This window comes from Athalia rosae, chromosome 3, assembly GCF_917208135.1.
Source record: "Athalia rosae chromosome 3, iyAthRosa1.1, whole genome shotgun sequence".
Lineage (NCBI taxonomy): Eukaryota > Metazoa > Arthropoda > Insecta > Hymenoptera > Athaliidae > Athalia > Athalia rosae.
Window position 1 is genome coordinate 21,785,178 of NC_064028.1, and position 21,038 is coordinate 21,806,215.

General features: G+C 43.0%; 1 protein-coding gene across 2 annotated transcripts in view; it reads right to left on the reverse strand.

The window, feature by feature from the left end:
- LOC105689291 (discoidin domain-containing receptor 2-like) overlaps positions 1 to 21,038 on the reverse strand; it is a 158,094-nt gene that overhangs the window by 6,265 nt on the left and 130,791 nt on the right. For both annotated transcript variants that reach the window (XM_025747198.2, XM_025747197.2), the window contains 8 exons: positions 17,891 to 18,236; positions 17,020 to 17,213; positions 16,648 to 16,820; positions 13,750 to 13,872; positions 12,533 to 12,642; positions 7,546 to 7,746; positions 5,264 to 5,356; positions 123 to 264 (listed from right to left, as the gene is read on the reverse strand). In XM_025747198.2, the coding sequence (XP_025602983.2) occupies positions 123 to 264; positions 5,264 to 5,356; positions 7,546 to 7,746; positions 12,533 to 12,642; positions 13,750 to 13,872; positions 16,648 to 16,820; positions 17,020 to 17,213; positions 17,891 to 18,236 (1,382 nt within the window). The remainder of the gene's footprint in view (positions 1 to 122; positions 265 to 5,263; positions 5,357 to 7,545; positions 7,747 to 12,532; positions 12,643 to 13,749; positions 13,873 to 16,647; positions 16,821 to 17,019; positions 17,214 to 17,890; positions 18,237 to 21,038) is intronic.

Consider the following 21,038-nt stretch of genomic DNA (forward strand, 5'->3'; position numbering starts at 1 on the left):
ATAGAACGTTGGGACGGAATATTATTGATCGATGTTCCTCTAATGCGTGTAACTTATTATACAGACGAGGCAATAAGATTTGTCTTTATTTTTTTTTTTCATTTCTCTTAAATTTGTTTTACCTGAAATATCGATTCCCAAGCCATCCAACGAACAGGAAGTGGCATATTCCCGTCTACCTTGTAATAGTCCGACGAATATAACTCGTTGTCCGTTCCGAAATCGGAAATTTTTATGTGGTAAGCCTTGCCGACCAGACAATTCCTGGGGAGCAAAAAAGTTGACGAATTAAAAGGACGTTGGTCAGAAGGAGGAAATTGATGTTAGGATGATATGAGATACCGGGGGAGTATGGCATCCGGGATATTGTGATAACAATGGCAAAGTTTGGAAATGTAACGACGAAAAGTAGCGGAGCAACTCGGCGAGTATACAATATCCGCTGGAAAGCGTGGTATAGTGCAGGTCGTTAGAAGAGATACCGTTCCGATTTGACCGAGTCCGGTATCAGCAGTAGCGGCGGCGGTAAGGGAGTATCAAGCATAGCGCGTTATTAAATTGCTAGAATCAATTAATTTTGCGAGCTAACAAAGCTCCAATTTGGAGGTACAGCCTCGGTAATTAGTGGGGCTTTATCGATCATCGGAATTGGTTGGTTGTACTACTGGCTTCTCACTTTATGTGGCAGATGTATAGGGTTGGCGTCTATGCTTTGCCAGGTTTCGAACCTTTGCTTTGATTCAGTTGCGCTTTGGCTTTGACTTTAGTTTTAGCATCGGATCTATATCTGTTTTGGACTATCGCTGGCTCAGGTATTTGGTCTAGTTCCAACTGGCCATTTCAGCGAATGCCGTAATATTGAATTCGTAAGGCGAGCAAACAGATGAAACGAAATTTGGAACGTCGACATTTCTTTAAAGAAAAAAAAAGAAAAAAAAAAAAAAAAATGGAACAACCAACTCGGATTTGAATCGCCGATGAGGTGATATCCGCTCAATCGTTGGTCAGACTTTAAACTCGAGAAGGGCAAACTATAAATTGTCCGAATTCGATATCAATCGTGTACGTTCTTACAGACCTCGCGTATACGTGTAGTCCTTCTCGAGTTGTTTCTCTTCGGAGGGTCTACCCCTAATTTCAAGATAAGGAGATTGTACTACGGCAGAAACAAAAAACCCGGTTACCGAAGTCCTCCGGACGTCGCGCGATAAATTTTCACACCTTAACAAGGTGCATTGTTTATGGATACGAAGGACGAAACTCGCTCGCGTTCGCAGTCTCGTCCTCGATGTATGCGGTATGTACCTATACGTGGCGCGGGGGAAGACGACCTGTGGGCGATTTCAATATGCGAGTTTAAAATCGCGCGTACCCTACCTCGGGTAGAAGATGAACGATATGCATTCGTATATTGCGTTACACATCTGAGTATTGCATGCGATAAATCATATCGCAAACTCTGCGCTCGCACGCGGGTGGGTGGGCGGGCGCGCGATACGTAATATCCTACGTTAAGATTCGCGCGTAGCGCTACCGATCGCGTTTTATACGCGTTATAAAAATCGCCGATACGAAATGCGAAACGTTCCGAAGAACCGAACGCCCGGAAGGCAAGAAACTGAGAAACGGCAGCTCGGCAATTATTCCCATCGACCATTTCGCGCTAGGCTCGCGTACCTCTTAAGAGGTGAATTAAAGACCGCGCGCGAGTGGAATAAATAAAATAGAAATTGAATCGCGATCCCGTATAAGCGGGGCGTATACGCCGGCTACCTAAATTTAGGGATCGGATGGAATCGGTTGAATTGAAGACGACTCGGTATAAACGAGGAAGGTTTTCGAGTGGACTACGAGTAGCCCCCCCCCCCCCCCTTCAGCCCCCGAGTTGTTTCCGTGCCAGTGATGGCGATATCGTATAGTAGGGATTTTAGTCCGACCGACCAAGCGACCGACCGGTAGCTGAGGCCCGGGATGCTGAATTCAAGGCTGAAATATTCATACGACTGCATAATGAACGAGTGGTATTCAGGCGCAGCGGCAAGCTCCGAGAAAATGGGGGTTGGCGGTGGGACGAAAGAGGGCGGAAGAAAAGCTCGAGGATTTGTACCAGTGGCAACGATTCGGAGTCGACCAACTGTTAGACTCTTCCGAAGCACAACGGGAGGACGGAGAGAAATCGGATCTGCTTACACCGAGAGAGGCGCCTTTCTTAAATTTTTTTTTTTCATCACTATTCGCATTCGTCTACATCTCTTAGAATCGAGGCAAAAGATGAGAAAAAAAATGAATTCAAGATCTATTTTCAAAAAAATTCATTCGACTTCTTTACCGGAGATCGATTAAACTGCAGAAAGTTATGAGTGATTTGAAAATTTATCCGTTCGTTGATATTTATGAGCTGCAGATCGCGCGGACGAAGTTGGACTCTAATTTGTAACGGTAATATCGGTGATAGTTCGTTTCGTTCGAACTATAAATTTAGTTAACGTCAAAGTTGATTTGAAAAGCATATATAGAAACTCGTGTGTCTAACAAACGTATAGACGTACAACCACCTCAATTGAACCGCACCGCGCGTACACGTACTTTCGGGAGCGTATAAAATAATTAACGTCGACATCAACTTTGTGGCAAACAGAGAATTTTAAAACAGTTAATCGGGGTGCTAAATACCAAACGAACTCATCCCATATTATATTCAATAACTAAAACCGACAGCCGGGAAAATTTATGGAGGGGTAGTCGGGACGAGAGGTAAAAGGGGGAAGGTAGGCAGGCGGGCGGGCGGGCGGCCATTGAAATTCACTAGGAATCATATAAAGCTTAAGCCCCGTGTAATTACCACCATGATAAACGATTTTAATTACCAACCAGTTAATATTTAATAAACATTACGTATACCGTATGGTAAATGTATTAATTATTTGAAAAATTATTACGCCCGCCTTTCAACGATTATATTTTATACATGTACCCGTCCTCAAAGCTAGCAGAGGGTGGACTAAAAATTCTATAGCTACGAAACTACCTCAATATTTCCAACGAAATTCTACTCGACGATGCAAAAATGAAAAAGTTAAAAAAAACTTCAAAGCTGAAAAATTCTTTTTGTTTCTTCGAATGGGGATGTTTTAAATATTTACGGCAACATCGCCAGTTTTTATCCACAGTGTCGCGCAACGAGGATATTCCGGGGTTATAAATTTCTTCAAATCGTGTAATTTTTTTTTTTTTTGTCACGTAAGTTGGAAATACCCGCATCGATCGATCATATCTAGTCGTAGTTTATTTATTTGTTGGTCATTTTTCGAGGTGTTTTTTTTTTTTTGCTCCCACCCGATGCGTACGTACCACCGAGGTATATGTATGCAAACGCGGAAGATAAATTTTTTGAACTTTGTGGCGCACCGGTCTCGGTTGTCAGTATATCGATTCGTTGCAGAAACCTAGAGAGATGCATTTCAATAACTGGAATGTTGCATCGCGGTATTGAAGGTATATATGTACCGCGCATCCTAGCTATCCTACCCACATACACCTGCCATAAAGAGCGCCATACCTGGACACGATCGCACACTGTTGCAGTCCAGATGCATCGTTGCGACGTAATGGTATCTGCCACATCGCTGTCAGGTGCTTACCCGGTAGATATTACATAGCTATACACGCACAAAATTTGTACGTATATACCGGACGTGCATCGAGGTGTGTGTACGAGCCATGTACACGAGTATAGAACTGCATATATAATATTATGTGCGGTGTACAGTGCGCGGTACGTTCGAAGGAGAGAAGTTAAATGCCGTCTTGGTAAAGCGCGGAGAACCGGCGCCAGGCGAGAGGAGAGGAGAGAAAAAAAAAAAATATATATAAAAAAGGGAGTGAATGCAAAAATGTGAAAGATGAGAGGAGAAAGAGCGAGGGAGATGAGGATGGGCGGGGGATGGGGCGAGAGAAAAAAAATGGGGTTATTAAAATGTAGAAATAGGAAAACCGTTGGAACTCTAGAAGTTGAACTTTTCAATGCGAGCTTATGGGTATGGTTCATGTATATGTAACTACTATTATAACCATAAAAAAATGGAGCGTGAAAAACTTTTTGGCGAGGTATGAATATTCCGGTTGAATCTATACAGGCGCGTTTTCAAACGTGTTGTATAAGCCGATGGTGAAATTTTTATTTTCTCCATTTTTAGAGCCACAGATATATTATTTGTTAGAGGAAACGGAAACGCTGCCGAAGAAGTACGATAGAGAAGGGGGGAGGAAAAAGAAAAGAGAAGGAAAAAGGAGGGCAAAAGTGAAGAAAACGAAAAAAAAAAAAGGAAAATGGACAAAGGTTCGATTGGGACGGGTATTTGCCTAGGGTGAAATAGCAACGTCATGCACAATATATAATTTACCGTAGAATAGATTCTCTCGGTACGTCGGGTATAAGGCCGAATTTTGTTTGCCAAAACGTTGGCAAATATTTGTCAATTTATATCGGCCGTCTGACATCGGTCTGCCGAGAGTATATATATTCTTCTATCTATTGTGGATATTATCATTTCTGCACCCCCCCTTCCATACACCTAAACGCGTAGGCGTCGATTTCATACACCGATAAATGTAAAGCATGTACCAACTAAATAGCCTCACGTGTCTAATTGTCACAATGACATTCCCGGGTGGCGCCGGGCGCGTACCCTCCGGAATTTTATGTATCCGCCCGCGTATAACAGACGATAAAGTCTGTACACGGTAGCGGAAATGGACAGTCAGAGGAAAGTCCTAACGAATCGACGGCCGTTGATTTCCCCCGTGGATCCCCGTATCGTCGTCGTTCGCCAATTTCTCCCTTTATTTCATTCACCCGCGGCACACGACGCCTACGGTTTGCCACCCCCCCTCTACCACCCCCCTTTCCCTTTTGCCAACATTTTCTGGATAACCATCCCCACCTATACAGAGTGTACGTGTACGTGTACCGGTCGGACTCGAACGAATGTTTGTTTTGGGCTTATGGAAATACACTCCAGGGTAAAATAATTCAATTTGCCAACCCAAAATCAATACTTTTATCGGTGTTGCGGTACAAAAGCTTTTTCTAACATCCCCTCACTCCTGCACACAGCTTTCGATCATTCGTATTCCTTTTTCTCGATCTATGCTCACCTTTTCGTTCTTTCTCTTTTTATTTCTTTTTTTTTTTTTCGACGAGAAGTCATGTTCAAAGGGTCATTTGAATTTTGACGAAGAAAATAAATACCGATCGACTCACCTTGTCGCAAGATCACGATGAACGAAGTTCAGGTTCTCCAAGTAACGCATTCCGGACGCTATCTGTGCCGCCATGTAAATTAGACAGTTGAAACTGAAAATTGAAAAAATTTCAACCCGTTAACGTCATTAATCCAGGTGAAGGATAGCGAAGAGGATTACAGGTCGAGTCGTTCCGAACACCTAGGGCGGGAGGAGCTTTACCCGGATTTCTTACCCAGTCAACGCTTCGCACACGGCTGAAAAATACAGCTTGGCTCCGCCCTAACACGGAGTTTGAACAAACTTGCCCTGTAGGTAGTCGCCGATGGGTTTTAGTTTGATGATATTTTTTTTTTTCTCAAATTTATTATTCATTTCAAAAAAAATTTTTTAATCCAGTCGTACATGCACCGGCCACGCTTGGGTCCCAATTAATTATTTTACCGTTCGATGTGTACGGCGCATAACTTTTCAACATTTTCAAAATAGACGACGAAAATTGCAACGCCCGGCTACCCGGAATTTTATTTAATCAACTCTCTCTCGTCCAGTTTATACATTATATACATACGTATACGTTAACCGTCCAGCTTGTACCACTACGTTTCAATTTCCAGTACAGCTGGCTAATTATTTCCAATCACAAAAACGCGGATATACTGCAGCAATTTTAGGGGTCGGAGAAGAGAGGGGGGGGGAAAAAAATAGGGAAAATGAAATATTTCACATTGTTATTTTATTCATTTCATTTCAAAAACTAACCACATATTCTCGAATATTATTCGCGTACGAAAAAAATGGATAAAAAGAATCGAAGTAGTTTGATACGGTATAATACTTTTTACAACGATGTGTTATTTTTTGAACTTTTTTTTTTCTTTTCTAAATACAATCTAACGCGGATTCAAAAGAAATTCATATTCTATGCGAGCGGGATCTATGATCCCGGGTATATGATATCTCGTTTCTAGGCAACGGTAGAATTCCAACGAGCGATTTTTGCAGGTAAAAATCTATTTCGGAGGCTTAGCGTCGCTGCGGGTAACGAAATTCCTTGAAAATCCATTTCGCGGTGAATTTGAGGGAACTTTTTCTATACATACCTATATAAACTGCGTACAACGGGTTCGAGTGGATAACGCTGTTTTCCGCGAGTTCACATGGGGGAGTGGAAAGTTTTATTTTATCATTTTTATTTTTATTTTTTTTTTCATCCCCTTTACCATTTTCATATGTATATAAATATATGTGTATACATTTCTTTCTATTCTTCTTTTTTTTTTTTTTTTCTTGCATAAAACGTATTCCCGCGAACAGGTAGGTACGTATTTTCACTCATTTTAGGACTATATTTTCCGCGAGGTTTCCTCTCATATTATAACATGCCACACAACTACACGCGTACGTACATTGTGCGCGGCGGCGTGGATTTTCCTCCCTTATTTTTTTCATCTTCGTTTCACTTTTCTTTTTCTCTTTCTAATAATTTACTGGTTTTACCCTTGAAAGTTTTACTCGTAAATCAAGGGAGTCATGCGCGGGGATAACAAAAGCTTCTTAAGCTCTGCGGGCACGCATGCGGTGTTGTTTTTTTTTTTTTTTTGAAAACTCAGAAATTACATTTACATTTTCAGGGGTCATGATATCGTTACCCCGAATAAGTATATTGATAAAAAAAAAGAAAATACCTTCCCAGGAAGGAAAATGAAAATCCAATACGATATCACAACGCACCGGCGTCGCGGTGGAAACGAAATAAGAAAAGAGACTCGGAAAAAACCGGTACGGAGGGGGAAGAAAAATCCCCATTGCGTTTTCGCATCGGTGAAAAGTCCACCGAATGAAGAAGCTCCGTAAACGACACGGCTGCCTGTTCGATTCCTTTTTTTTTTTTTTTTTGTTTTCGAACAGACAAATTTTCAATCAATTTTTCTGTCCGTTAGACATTGAAAAAAATTGAAAGCTTTTTTATGTTAAAAAGAGCCATTCGAATTTTGTGAAAACTGTTTTCAAAAGTTAGAAATGAAATTGATCGAACAGTTCGATCAATCTTGTTCGTTAATGTTTTGGGTGGGAGGGATGTTTCTTTTTCGCGAATGAAGGGAAGGGGGGAGATTTTTCAATTTTTGAAGCATCTGTTAATAGAAGTTATTTTTTTGATGAAAAATTAATCCTCGTTCACCGAGGAGTAGGGCTCGTGTATTTTCGGCGAGCTTTTTGGCGACGGTAGAGCGCAATTTGGGAATATTCGCTACTTGAATGGCGCATAATGGGGTTGTTGAAGAGGTACGGTTTACATACCTGAGTGTCTTGACACCAATGGGCATGGAATGAGCGTCCTCAGCGGTAATGTGGGTCTTGAGAAATTGACAGAGATCACCGTGATCCAGGTATTCCATTACCACGCAGAAGGGTTCTTCTCTACAGCAAGCCCCCAATACTCTCGCAATGTTGCGATCCTCCAGAGCGGCTAAGATTCTGACGTCACGTTGAAAGTCTAATCTGTATAATAAACAAAAGTGAAAATAGATAATAAATAAATCGCATCGAACTGCAAATTGTGTCAGAAATCACCCAGTCAACCGGCAATTAACTCCACATTCATCTACCCGAGACGTTATTCTTGAGCTGTCGATTAAATTACCTTCTAAAGTTACCACAACAAAGCGTCTAATTATTTTCTCTCCCGTCGTTTTACGATGTTTTTTTTTCAACTACTGCGATACTACGATGTTGAAAGATTCGCAAAAACCGACTTAGCTATACTTCGTTGTATTATTCGTAATTAATTAATTACAACGGCGATAATTATTGTTCGCGGAATTCATTTTCAACATAAAAAATCTGGAACGTGCAAGTTTTTGATTTCACCAGCCTGCAGATATCGTACGACGCGAAGCTGTAAGGAAAATGGTAGAGAAGGGTAGAGGGTGAAAGGGTCAGACGCTTAATTACAGTGGAGCTTTTAACCCGCCCGCGCGTTTTCGTTAAGTTTTTGTTACCGTTTGCACAAAGCAGAAGTAGAAGAAGAAGAAGAAGAAGGAGAAGGAGAAGGAGAAGGAGCTGGTTGATGAGGAGATAGCGGTAAGGGTGTATGAGACGCTGCAGGAGGGAGACTACGGAATGAGAAAGAGGGTGGAAAGCAGGGTGCGCGGGTTTTTGCGGTGAGGAGGAGGGCGAAAGAGGATCTATCGGAAATTGGTAAGTTAACGAAGTTTTGAGTTTATGAAAACGAGCTCGCCGTTCTTCGGTTAAGCTGTATACCGTACGGGATATAGGTAACCGTGCAGTCAGCTGTTTCGGTTACTAATCCTCACTTGTACGTACGTACTTACGTTTCACATTACCTCTACACTACCCTTATTACCTGTACATGAATTATACATAATAATACAACATAATATATACAACCTAAGCGAAATGATGCTCGAGTAATGGCTGTCTCGCGTGATAACTTAATACCGCGTGTTGTTAACGAAAGTATACCTTATCGATTTGCCATAATCTCAAAGTATATAATATCAGACTCCAGGATATGGATACATGCGCGCACACACACACACACACACACACACACACACACATACACATATGCACTCACGATCTATCGATGCACGTAATTTTTTCTTTATTTTACGATCCTACGGACTGAACCAATCGCCGCACCTGCTCTTCGCTATGCAGGGAATCAAATATGGGGGGTATAACGTGTGAACTGAGTTTGCATTCCTCATCGTTGGAACATATTTAACATATACACCATGGTATACGTACACACAAGTATTTCGAGTTATGAATTAGGTGTACTATGTGCAAAAATATCGAAAACGGTGGAAAAAAAAAGAGGAAAAATTCAACGAAATTTCATTGAATTTTTCAATAAAAATTCCCGACTGTATACTGACCGTTGAAAGTATAATAGGTAAAGGGCGTGTACATGGGAATGCGAGGGTATGGTATGAGATTGGGAGTGATAACCCGTTAAACTTTGTCATTACCCTTCAAAGCTTTCGGTATGTATGCCAAAGAGGGGTACGTTTTGCCCTTGTTTTACATTGCAAATTTTGACCCCGAGAAACTGCGCTGCAGAACGTTGTACGTATACCGCTGTATATGTATGTATAACATCGCCATGTACACGTACGTACGTACGTACAAACGCGTCACCTACACCGTCGCGATGAATGAAAAACGAACTTTTATACCGTTGAACCGTGCTCCCGCAGGTAATCCCAGTTTACCGACCATTTCAACCCCCTTACCCCCAGCGTTTTCCGCCCCTATATAGTTATGCGGTGAAAAACATAGGAAACATCCCCCATATCCGCACTGCCCGCGAGTGGAACGCGTGCGATTGTCGTTATAATTTGTGTTAACAAATTTTCACCTATACGCCCGCATGTTATAGGTATATGTATCTATCGGAAAAAGAAAAAAAATCGAAATATACGACTGTATAATATATCAGGGTAAAAGCGATAACGTATTTCGCGTATCGTGTACGCGATGACGAAAAAAAAGAAGAAAAAAAAAAAAAAAAAAAAATGGGGGACAAAAAAAAAGGATACGACAAACCGCGAGCACGTGTCGGAGGTTTGATTTCCGCCCCGCTACCGCGCGTCTGTTAACCCAGAGAATGGTTTCGCCCCCGTAAAGAAAACGGTACTGATGGAATCACCGGTTAAGGAAATGACGCTCTTCTTGAGGGAGAAGATGCCGCGTCATCTTCGCCCCCGCCCCCCCCCCCGCCCCCCTTCCTGGCGAGTCTTCTTATTTCTTCGTTATCTTTTTTTTTTGCCGGCTAGCACGCGATCTGCGTACGAGCCGGTTCGCGTTTTTTCGGCTGAAAATGAGGTGGGGGAGGTGGTGGAAAGTAGCTAAGGAACCGGCGTGCGCGACACAGAGGGTGCTCTGTTATTTTTAATAAAGTACCGCAAGGCAGCAGAAGTCGGCCTGCGGGACGTGATACCGGCTCTGACACATAAAACACCCTTATCTCCCGTCAGCAATGCCGACGCGACGCCGGGCGCCGCAACGTCGTACCCGCGCGCCGTATATACGCGCTGCACCGCGCGAGGAACCTAACGCGGCTTTGTTGTTATATACCTATACCTATGTATACGAACATCGCGCGTTGCGTCCCGTCGAGCTATACGTTACAAATAGTTACGTTACGTTACGTTACGTTACGTTTCCTTTCGGTTACGCGTTACCGCTACGTCGCGTGCCCTCCCTGCATCCTCTTTATTTTATAATCTCCGCATGACGTCCTCAGCAGAGACGGCGTAACAGCGTCAGCTTATACAATACCATCTCTTGCAGAAACTCTCGCGATATCCACGTATAAAATACGTATCAACAATCGTATCGCAGAAATTACGCATCTACTCCGTTCGCCTGCACTTGCGCCCTTCCTTTGAAAAAAAAATAAATAAAAAAAGAAACGAGTAAAACCGATCAGAAAATCAATGGAAGCGAAGAAAAGAAGAAAAAAAACATCCGGAGCACGGTTTGATTTCTCGTACAGAGCTGCCAGTTACACGCTGGCACAAACTGAGGAGAGCGGAGAGAAAACAAGAAGATAAAAAAAAGAAAAAAATAAATAATAAAAATTGGGAACAAAATACCTTCAGGATTTCGCGGGGGCGGCGCGTCGTAACCGTTCGCGTTTGTAGCGAACCAGACAAAAAAGAGAAAAGCAAAAAGGGGAAAAAAAAAATGAAAAATATAAAGTCCTTTTCGCTTACTCCCGTGAAACCAACCGCCGCTTTACAATTTACCGCGAGCGTGTTTTATGTACAATATACTCATGATACATGTACACATATATGTACATGTATGTGTAACGTAAAAGTATGTATCGCAACGCGGAGGGAAGTCAGGTATTCGAAAAAGTATTCAATTTTTGCGACATGATTTTTTTCCATTCTTTTTCTCTTCGTATCGCACGCGTGTACGTAATACCTGTAATAAATATTACGCACTCCCGGTCTCTCATATTATAACATACACGTCGTGACGTTGCGGGAAAATAAAAAATAGAGGGAGAAATACATGGAATAAGAGAAAAATGAAAGAGAAGTGAAAAAAAGAAAAGGACGAGGTAACATTGTACGGGAGAATGCGGTGTCGACGTGCGTTCGAAAAAAGACAGTTGATCCCCCACGTCATCAAACTCGGTTTGTTCTCTTCAGATCGTTGGAAGTTTGAAACCCTTGGAATGGATCGAGCTTATACATATATATATATATACATATATAGTCGTCGGTTAAAGTGCAGTCAGAATCTTCTTCGGATGGCGAATGAACGGAGTGAAACGAGAACGAGGCACCGTGCACCGTGCATAGCTATCTCTCCCGGTCATTGTATGCAAATACATCCCTTTCAAAGAAACGTAACGTTTTTTTTTTTTTTTTTCTATCTTTCTTCTTTCTTCTCTCTATCTTTTATTCCGTTTCTTTTTTACTCGTTGCTTTTATCCGCTTTTTTTCTGATGTCTAGGACGATAACTGGCGAATAATCGGCAGCGAATCGGATTCACGCAGACGAATAGTCAGCCTTTTTAAAAAGTATTCTTACATACCGTGCACACGGATGTATCCGCATTATGTGTATAATACATGTGTATATATGTATAGGTGAGTAAAGTGCAGCCGCCGGGCTTCTCTTACTGCAGCAGTTTTTCCGTTTTATTCCACCGCGGAGGGCCTCAGACTTTATCTTTTATATCCTTTTATCCTTTACATCGAAATATCAACTATATGCCGATGTAAACCCGTCTGTCCACGTCCGCCTAATTTAACATCCACCTTTCTGTTCCTCCTTTTTTCGCGGCATCCTCAAAGTCCTACGCGACTCATACTGTATGTATATTTATAAAAATCGATTCATTTTACACACAGATGTAAGCGTACAAAGTAAATCCTCCACCTACGTGACTCGTCAAAAATAAAAAAAGAAAATAAAATAAACAAATTCCAGGGAAAGGATGTCGCGAACGAGGACACGAGAGACGAGACGAAAAGGATGCGGTCTTCGGAGGAAGAAAGAAAACGTTGTTTCGGTTCTCAATTAAAGCGTCGTCGAGGTGAAAATGTTGGTGCAAAGTTCAGTGAGGACGAAGTCGAAAAATAGTGCATCGTCGGTAGAGAGGAGGACGTAAAGGCGTTCGCATTTGCAGCATCAGGAGTTGGAGGGGAGAGGAGAGGAGAGCGCGGGATGTGAAATCGAAGGAGAGTTGTGCTGCGTCGTAACGGAATCATGCAAATTGCAATCTGCATATACTTACTTTTCTTTTTCGTTTGCATCCGGTAGGAGGAACTTTACTGCGACGAGTCTCTTCCCAAGGGTTGCCGTAGTTCCGTATTCCGGTATGCCCTCAGCCTCAGCCACGTACACCTTTATTAGCATACATTTTTCTATTTCATAAACTGAAACCGAATATACAGCGAAGCGAGAGTACAAGGAGGGCGAAAGAGGGCCCTTCTTCCCCCTCCCTCTACCTCAGCAACAAAAAGCCAATTTCGGAAGGAAGTCACCCTCCACTTATATATATATATATATATGTGCAAGTATTTTCCTTTTCTTCTTCAATTTTTACTTTATTTTATTTATTTCTATTTTATTTTATTTTTTCCCTCTTATTTCATTTCGTTCTCCACTCGGAAACAAATTCCAAATTTTCCGCGTGTCAAACTTTCCCCGATTTCCTTCTTTATTTCATCCTCCGGTAGATTACACAACGTACGCGCGCATACCTACGTGTAACACGAACATCTGGCGATTTCGTAATAATAATTTTTTATACTTTTCATATTTTTTTTACATCCCATTGTAAGATTATTACGAACAAGTGAACGAGTCGTGAACTAACGAGATTACACGCCTAGTCGAACCACCGACGAAATTTCTTCAGATAAATTTCTTAAACGATCCCTTTGTCAGTTGCATTATCATCACTATTATTACTATCGTTATTATCATCGTGAGTCGAGCAGGTAGGTGAGAATAGGTAACAATTAACCTCATTAACCCGTTGGAGCGAGAAAAAAAATTAAATTAAAAAAAAATTGAAAAAACGAAACGAGAAAAAAAAAACAAGGATCAGCTATTAAAGATCCATCACAGCTGTTTATTATACCGCGATGATTGAGCAGTTATTTTCATCCATTGTTAGCCACCGCGTCGTCTAAACGATCCCCGGCGTACCTTTCGTCGGTTCTTGTAACATTGATTTCGTAAAGGCTTTTAGACTCGAGATCACTCGGTCAAACGTCATTATAAAAGTATTATATTTATCGTAACCAGTTTTCTCGAGCGACTGCGCGCCAAGGTATGGCGACTCTTGAAATTTACCAACGCGATATAATTCGCGGTCATCGAAAATTTTGCAAGCGAGAGAACGCCGTAGAAATGAGGGTGAGGTGGAAGAACGAAAGATTTTCATTTCGTTCAATTTTTTTGGCTTTTTTATTTCGTACAACTGAAAAGGGTGGTAATATTTACCGTTCCGAAGGCGCCTTCGGCGAGTTTTGAAAGCATGCGTAGTCTGTGCCGTGGGAAGAGGGGCACGCTGGTCTGCTCCAAGCGGCGCTTTAGGGCTGAGAGAACCTCCTGTTGCGTCGGTGACTGAAAATGTTAATCACATTTCTAATAATTCACGATCAAAGATCACGCTATGCTTCACGTGTAGGTACCGCATAGCCACGCGTGTAACGACCTCGCCACAAACACAACGAATTTACAATTCAACGTATTCAACGACGAGGATTCATCTCTTTTTATTGTGTATCTGCTGCACGTCTACCCCAAATCCATTAATGATAAGGGCATTCAAATCATACGTCAAAACCTGCGGACGTCATATCGCGTAGATTACAGAACCCCCGGTCTACCTGTTGATAACTTTTTTTCCTTTTTTTTTTTTCTGCCTACAAATCGCGTTTCCAAGGGGGAGAAAAACCTCCGTGTCATGGAAGGGGCGGGATCACGACTACGAGGAAAATCCATTTTGCTAAATATTGTTACGCACTCTTCCGTGCCACCGTAGATTTCATTTTATTCCGTTTTTTCGTTTTTTTTTTTTTTTTGCAAAACGAATGCGGTGCAACGGGGTGGGTGGTAACGAAAGGGAGTTTTTTCGTGTTTTATTACTCGCTGAAGGAAAATTCGAATTTTCACCTCGCCTTTCAAATTCGAGGAACGCCGAACGAACGCGATACAAACATTGTTCCGAAGTTCATGAAAATCAAAGGGAAAAAAAAACAACCTTTTCATAACCCGAAAAAAACTGAGGCGACGATACGTCCGATATTCGTTCCTCCGCATGCCTCGCACGAACACAATAGCTTTAACTCCGGCTTCAAAGAGAAACGTTCGCCTTCGGTGCGCTACGTAAAATCACTCGTACGTAAAATACAACGCATAACGTTCGAATAGCGGCAACGCGGTAGGAACTGTACGCATAAATATACCCGACCGATACACGTACGTACGCAGGCAGAGATTTGCTTGGCAGGTACGTACACATTTACGTATGTACATATATATATATATATATCCGTATCTACGCCGCGTACGCGTTAACCGGTGCAGCAACGATAACGATAATACAGCCCTGGACGGGATGCAGATGGATGGATGGATGGATGGAGAATCCAGTTCCCCATTTTGACGGTTTCGAACGGTAGGCGAAGCCTGCAGCTGCCGTTGTAACGATTGTGTTCGGGGTGGCGTCAGCGTCAATCACTAACCCCGTATACCCTACGCACTCGGAGTTACGATATTCCATCCTTTTCACGGGAATCGCGGCAATTTCGAGCCTCGGATAACGACTCGCGTTTCTCCTAAGCCGTACCTACGTCGCATCCTCCACCTCTACCTACATATCGCGTCCCACGGGCTGCTGCTGTCGGAGGAGGATATCCGTTATCTGTATTCGTTAAAAAACTTCGCCCCGTGGCGTTGATACCTCAGTTTTTGCCCGCGCACGGTCGGATCGGAATGCGACCGCGTCGTTTCTCGCACGGGATATGTAGCCAGCCAGCCAGCCCAACGTGCGGATACGTGTATTCGCGTACACGTGTACAACCAGAAACCGAGTGATTATACGCGGCGTATTTCCTACAAACAAATTAACGGGGGGCGGGGGGGCCGAGAGCGCTACATAGCGAGAACGAAAGCGAGCGCCATTGAAACGGTCGGCGAGGGGGTTTGTTGGACCGCGAAATGACAATGCATTCCGCGAAGTATGCGACCATCCGATGAAGAACGACCTCGTCAACCGGCCGTATTCGTCGGGCGTTTCGGTGAAACGCCACGTTGAATTCAAAGAGAACGAAGTTAACCATTTTTTTTTTCCAACGGGACTTCTATTTTTTTCTCTTCTCTTCTTCATCTTCGACGATGCAATTTTCTCGCTACTCCGTACACACGGTAGTCGGCTGTGAGACGTTACACGGGGGATCGCGTGATCGATATATTTAACTGTGAAATTGGTTTTTGGAAATAGACGGTTATATTTCCAGCTAGATGTCCCGGTAACGGAGAGAAGTCTCTCCGATGGAACTGCTACTTCTACCACCCACTACTACCACTGCACCGTTACCGGTATAACTGATTGCAAATTGCACAAATGCAAGTGCAGCACCGCTGCGTCGACTTGCCTGGAGCTGCGAGAGGACCCCCACCCTCCCCCCCTCTCCAAATCGTTGATTCGTTTCCCTGGATGATATCGCTTTTATATATATATAGATCCTTTATTCCTGGTTTTACGATTCGCGGTTCGTGACCGTTACACTCTCGCAACTCACCCGAGCTACAGTCTCCGCGTACGGATAACGTATACCCGCATCGATTTTTCGCTCATCTAGTCGATCGTAACTAGCGTCGAATGAAACTTTTATTCGAACATTCTGCACTGTCTTTGTCCGCCATGTTTTATGGGTCATTGTCGGAACGATGCAAACAGAGTAGAGTAAAGAGAGGAGAAAAAAAATTGCGTCTTGGTACGTGTTACGTGTTGGATTTCTCAAAACCAAAAAAAAAAAAAAGAAAAAGAAAGGAAACTGAATTTATTGATCCGAAGATTTGAAAATCAACTCTCGAGAACGCGGTCCATTTCACGCTCGAATCGCGTTAAATGTTTGTTCAGAGTTTTCGCTCGGAATATTGAAATCGTAGAAATCGAGTTTTGAATGTTCCTCGTGGTATCACATGCTCGTCACCGAGACCTTCTTTTTTTTTCAACCCCTCGGTCCCTCAAGCACGCCCCGCAAAGGTATAAGAATCGACGTTTCTCGAATGAAAATTTCGTTCCCGTAATTTTCATTTAGGCAGAAAAAAAGTCGATCTAACGTTTCTTTTTTTACAATATTTATCGTTATCGTGAAGTTTTCGACTTACTTTTTTGTCTTCGGTTTTACTAGCTCTCGACGATCCTTTGGAGAATAGGCTCTCCTGGTCGCTGGCACCGCTCGAAAGGACCCTCGGCACCCCGTCCGAATTCAACAAGGGTACGTTACCGAGTTCAGGAACAGCGTAATCGTAGGATGTGTCGACGGCGCCGTTAGCGTATACTGTAAAATGTTTATCGAACGTTGTGACAATAGCGTAACACACACAGGACGGCATAGCACCTACAAGGCAGGGGGTGGCTGTCGATCTGTCAGGGTTAAATCTATGGTTTCTGATCCTACCGAATAAAGCCGGGTAAACGGGAGTTTGCGGAACGGCGGCAGGAGTGGCGTGAACGGGAGAACGACGTCTGGCACGTACCTGACTGATTGATGCTACCGGCTCCCTTGTTGTTGAGCATCATGTCTTTCATCTCCATCACAACGGTACTGTAGCTGTAGTACGGAGCGTATTTCAGCGCTTGATACGGTTCCTGGTAATCGTCGAGTTTCACGATATCCAAAAGTCTGTTGCCCAGGTCACGGGGCAGCGTTGGTAACGAGCCTCCGGCGTACCTGATGAAATCAGAGTAACGAAAAAATCGACTGAATACGATTCGGACGAACGACTTTGTAATCTAATAGCTGTTGTCAAGAATTCCGTTGGCCGTTACTTTCTTTGTTGGCGCACCGCACCGTGTCCAGATCCTGATTATATATTTTATTTACTCCAGTTTTTTTTTTCCGGTTATTTCTCTCCCCCCCCCGCATCTGGAGCTTTGTTCATCGCGCCGCGAAAACAACGATTTGTTAATTTGTGCTGCAACTATTATTTCGTCCAGCTTTATTTATCTGTATCTCGCTCCCGACGAGTGCAGGTAAATAAAATCTGCTCCACCTGTACATCGCACCGCTGTATGCACGGTCTCTGTACCGATTCCGCTAACGCGATGTCATACAAAAAAGCTCGCTTCCGTTTGTCCGTATCATAACGAAAAAACGAAGGAGAAGAGAAAAAAAAATATATATTTGAACTTGCAGCGGCGTTAGGATTTTCAAAAGCTTTTGTTCAAATTTTTCCTAGTCAACGCGATGTTTTACGACCGTAACACCATGCGGTGCCCATGGTAATTCGAACGAAAAACGGAAAAATCTCATTTTTTTCAATCGGATAGAAAAAAGAAAAAAAAAAAAAAAAAAACTGTTTGATCCACAAAAAAAGAAGAGGACCAAATACAATAAATTAAGCTCACCTCTCGTCGTCCTCCAGAGTGTAGGCCATGAGGGCGGCCCCTTTTTCCACCGTTGCGCAGGTCGATCCCAAATGTGACGGTGCTTTTCCGGTCATCGGACTGGCGAAACATTTCCGTTGCCTGTGACGTGAAACTATCAGGAATATCGCCACTGCCAGGAGTAGAATGACGGCCGTGAGGACTCCTATGACAACTGCCATGTAAGTCGGGTCGTCGTGTTTAGCCGTTGAAACCGGAAGTTCACCTCCTTCCGCGGTGGCCCCATTTTTTTCGATGAAAACGTCGCCAAGCGCCGGTGATTCGGTGGACGGAGGATCTTCGGCGGTGAAATTTCCGTGGGCGACATCTTGTTTGTTCGTATGAAAATAAAAAAAAAACGATCCGCTCGAGACAAATTTTCACAGGGTTTCCAGCTACCCGGTGTTCAAAAGGAGAACGGAAGAGAGGGGGATAGAATTTTGGCGTAAGGAAGCGCGTCGGGAAGGTCCGTCGCTGACTGCTAAGTGCAGGTGGGTCATAACTTACGATCTAGAAACTGGCGAGGAGGAACTCCGCAGGGAGCTTATATAGGGACAGCCCTCCGAAAGTAGATAGTGCCTCTCTTTAGTAGGGCGGTGATTACCTCTGGGTCGGATGTTTATTCGAACCAATTTCGATCGTTATACTCACACGGCGCGTCGCGACGCCCGTCTCGACCTTATTCGTTATATTGGACGCTTTGGAATAACCTGGGAAATCTTCTTTTTTTTTTTTTTTTTTCTTATCTTTCACGAGGGGTAAAATTCGATCTAACAAAATTGCCATGTCTGCTAATACGCGACGATCCTTTTATAAGGGGTAATTTCGTCCGTTTGGAAATATATCCGTACTCGACCGAAACGTCGTATATACGATCTGAAAAACCGAAAAAAATTTATCGACGAAAAAATAAAAAAAAATTCTCGCTTATTTTCTCTCTCTTTGTGGATTATTTAATAAATATCGCGATATAATAACGCCGAGGGACGCGCCGGTACGCGAGACGAGTGGAAATCCGAGGGTTGAAAATTGTCAGAGAGGAAAATGTGGAAGCTTGAAAAGTTGTCGGGGATGGTAGAGGGAAGTAGTAGAATGCGGAAAGGTGGGGGGGACGAGGGTTTGTATAAAGTAAGTAAAATAAGTTGAGATATGAAAACTCTCGACGGGGAGGGCAACTTGAAACGACGTTACTTTAAGTTACGTCGTTGACGTAGGGTAAATTAGGTGCTAATTTAATGTATAATACAATATTCGTTGAAAAGCAAACATAGATACAGGTATAAGTAGAACGCCCGACCCTGCTGCTGCCTGTAAAGCTTCGCTAATGCAAAACGTAACTTGTGTATCAACGTCAGTTCGTTGCAACAAATATGCAGCAAATATCGTTCGCGAAAGACACAACGTCACATTAATATTTATGATAAAAGTTCAAGTATAACTCGCGTAGCGATCCTCAAGCCCATCACATCCGCTCACCGCCCGACATCGATTCCCTCCAGATGCGCAATTTCGAATTGAAAAAAAAAAAAAAAAAAAAAATTCGCGATACCCAAAACTAACTTCGATGCCCGAGCTTAAAAAATGGCGAGAACTTTCGAAAAAAAAATTTTGCGGAAAATTGGATCATCTTATCGTTCACCTTTTGCTTTCGTTCGCGGTATCAATTCGTCGTAACAAAAAAATTGTCCGTTATTGCACGTGTGACTTTGACGGGGGGAGGTTTTTTTTTTTTTTTTTTTTTTTTCTTTCCTTTGAGCAGTAAGTTGATTTTTCTCTTTCCATGTAATAAATAAATAATACGTAACTAGGTACGCGTCTATACGTGAGGTAGGATAGCTGAAGTTCTCGGAGGTATTCGCCTATAAATTCCCGCCGGTATTACATCGAAGAGAAACAAAGCTGTCGCGCAGTGTTTGATATCTGCTTTATACTCGGAAGTCATCCACCCACTCGCTCGCTCGCTAGCTCGCTCAGCCGGGTAGGGTGGTCCAACCTATACCCTTCAGACATGAAATCTGATATTAAACATTCTTTGCACGACGAGTAAACCGAAAGGGGTGCTCATGGGATGAGGCGACAAACTCACGGCGTAGGGAATTCCATCCAGGTGATACTACGCCGGGAGAGGTACACACAGGAATACATGTTGGCGCACGGGAGACGGAGTTCCCCCCACGTATAGCCGACGCCGTTGCAATACGCCGAGTAAAAAAAATCAAACCACCATCCCTTCTCCCCACACATCCCACCTTCCCACGCGCGAGTTTCAACGTCCCGCGGGTCTTTCGCGGGGGTTGAGGTTTGCGTCCGCGAACAACGCATGTGTCTACGCTACCTAGTAGTATTTCTATTTTTCCTAACAAGTTACTAAAAGCTCGAAGAGCTACGAATCTGCAATTCAAGTAGAATCCTTTCCTCCTCGTTTCGCTGTTCTGGGATGCACTTTAGATTTTTCATCCCTTTTCCCTAAAAAAAATTTACACTCAGCGACTGTCAATTTTTGGAGCAAAAAATTTTTTTTTTTTGTAATCATCCCTTACGACCGGTGAGCTTAATTATTATCTTTATGGAGTGTATGGGGGTGGGTGGAAGGAATAAACATACCAGGTAATAGAGGGATATCGAGCAACGGGAAGTTCTCTTTTTCTCTAAGGTCCCGAATATCCCGAGGGAAGATGAGAGGGGTTGATTTTTCTCGGTCCTCTTGCGCGATTTTTATCTCGCACACATCTTCTTATGTGTTTCACGTATAGGTACGCGTGTAACGTACATACATAGGCACGTATACCGAACTTTCGTTGTTCGTCGGAGCTTTTGGATGAAAAAAGGATGTGCGCGACGTAGGTATGTACATAATGGGTAACCTATACACATAGACGTATACCTAATCCAGATTTCTTGGGATCAGTATAGATCATCAATCTTTGACTTACTTAAACGTAAGCGAGCAGCGGCGATTTAACGGCCCTTTTTTCTTTCTCTCGCTGATCTAAATCTCAGTCAGTAGTAGAACTTTTCCGCCTTCCTTCTTTTTTTAATTCTTTTTTTTTTTTCATTCCCATATAGAAATTCTCAAACACGGTGTCCGAATTTTTTGTTTCGTTCTACCTACATAAGATTATATTACCCG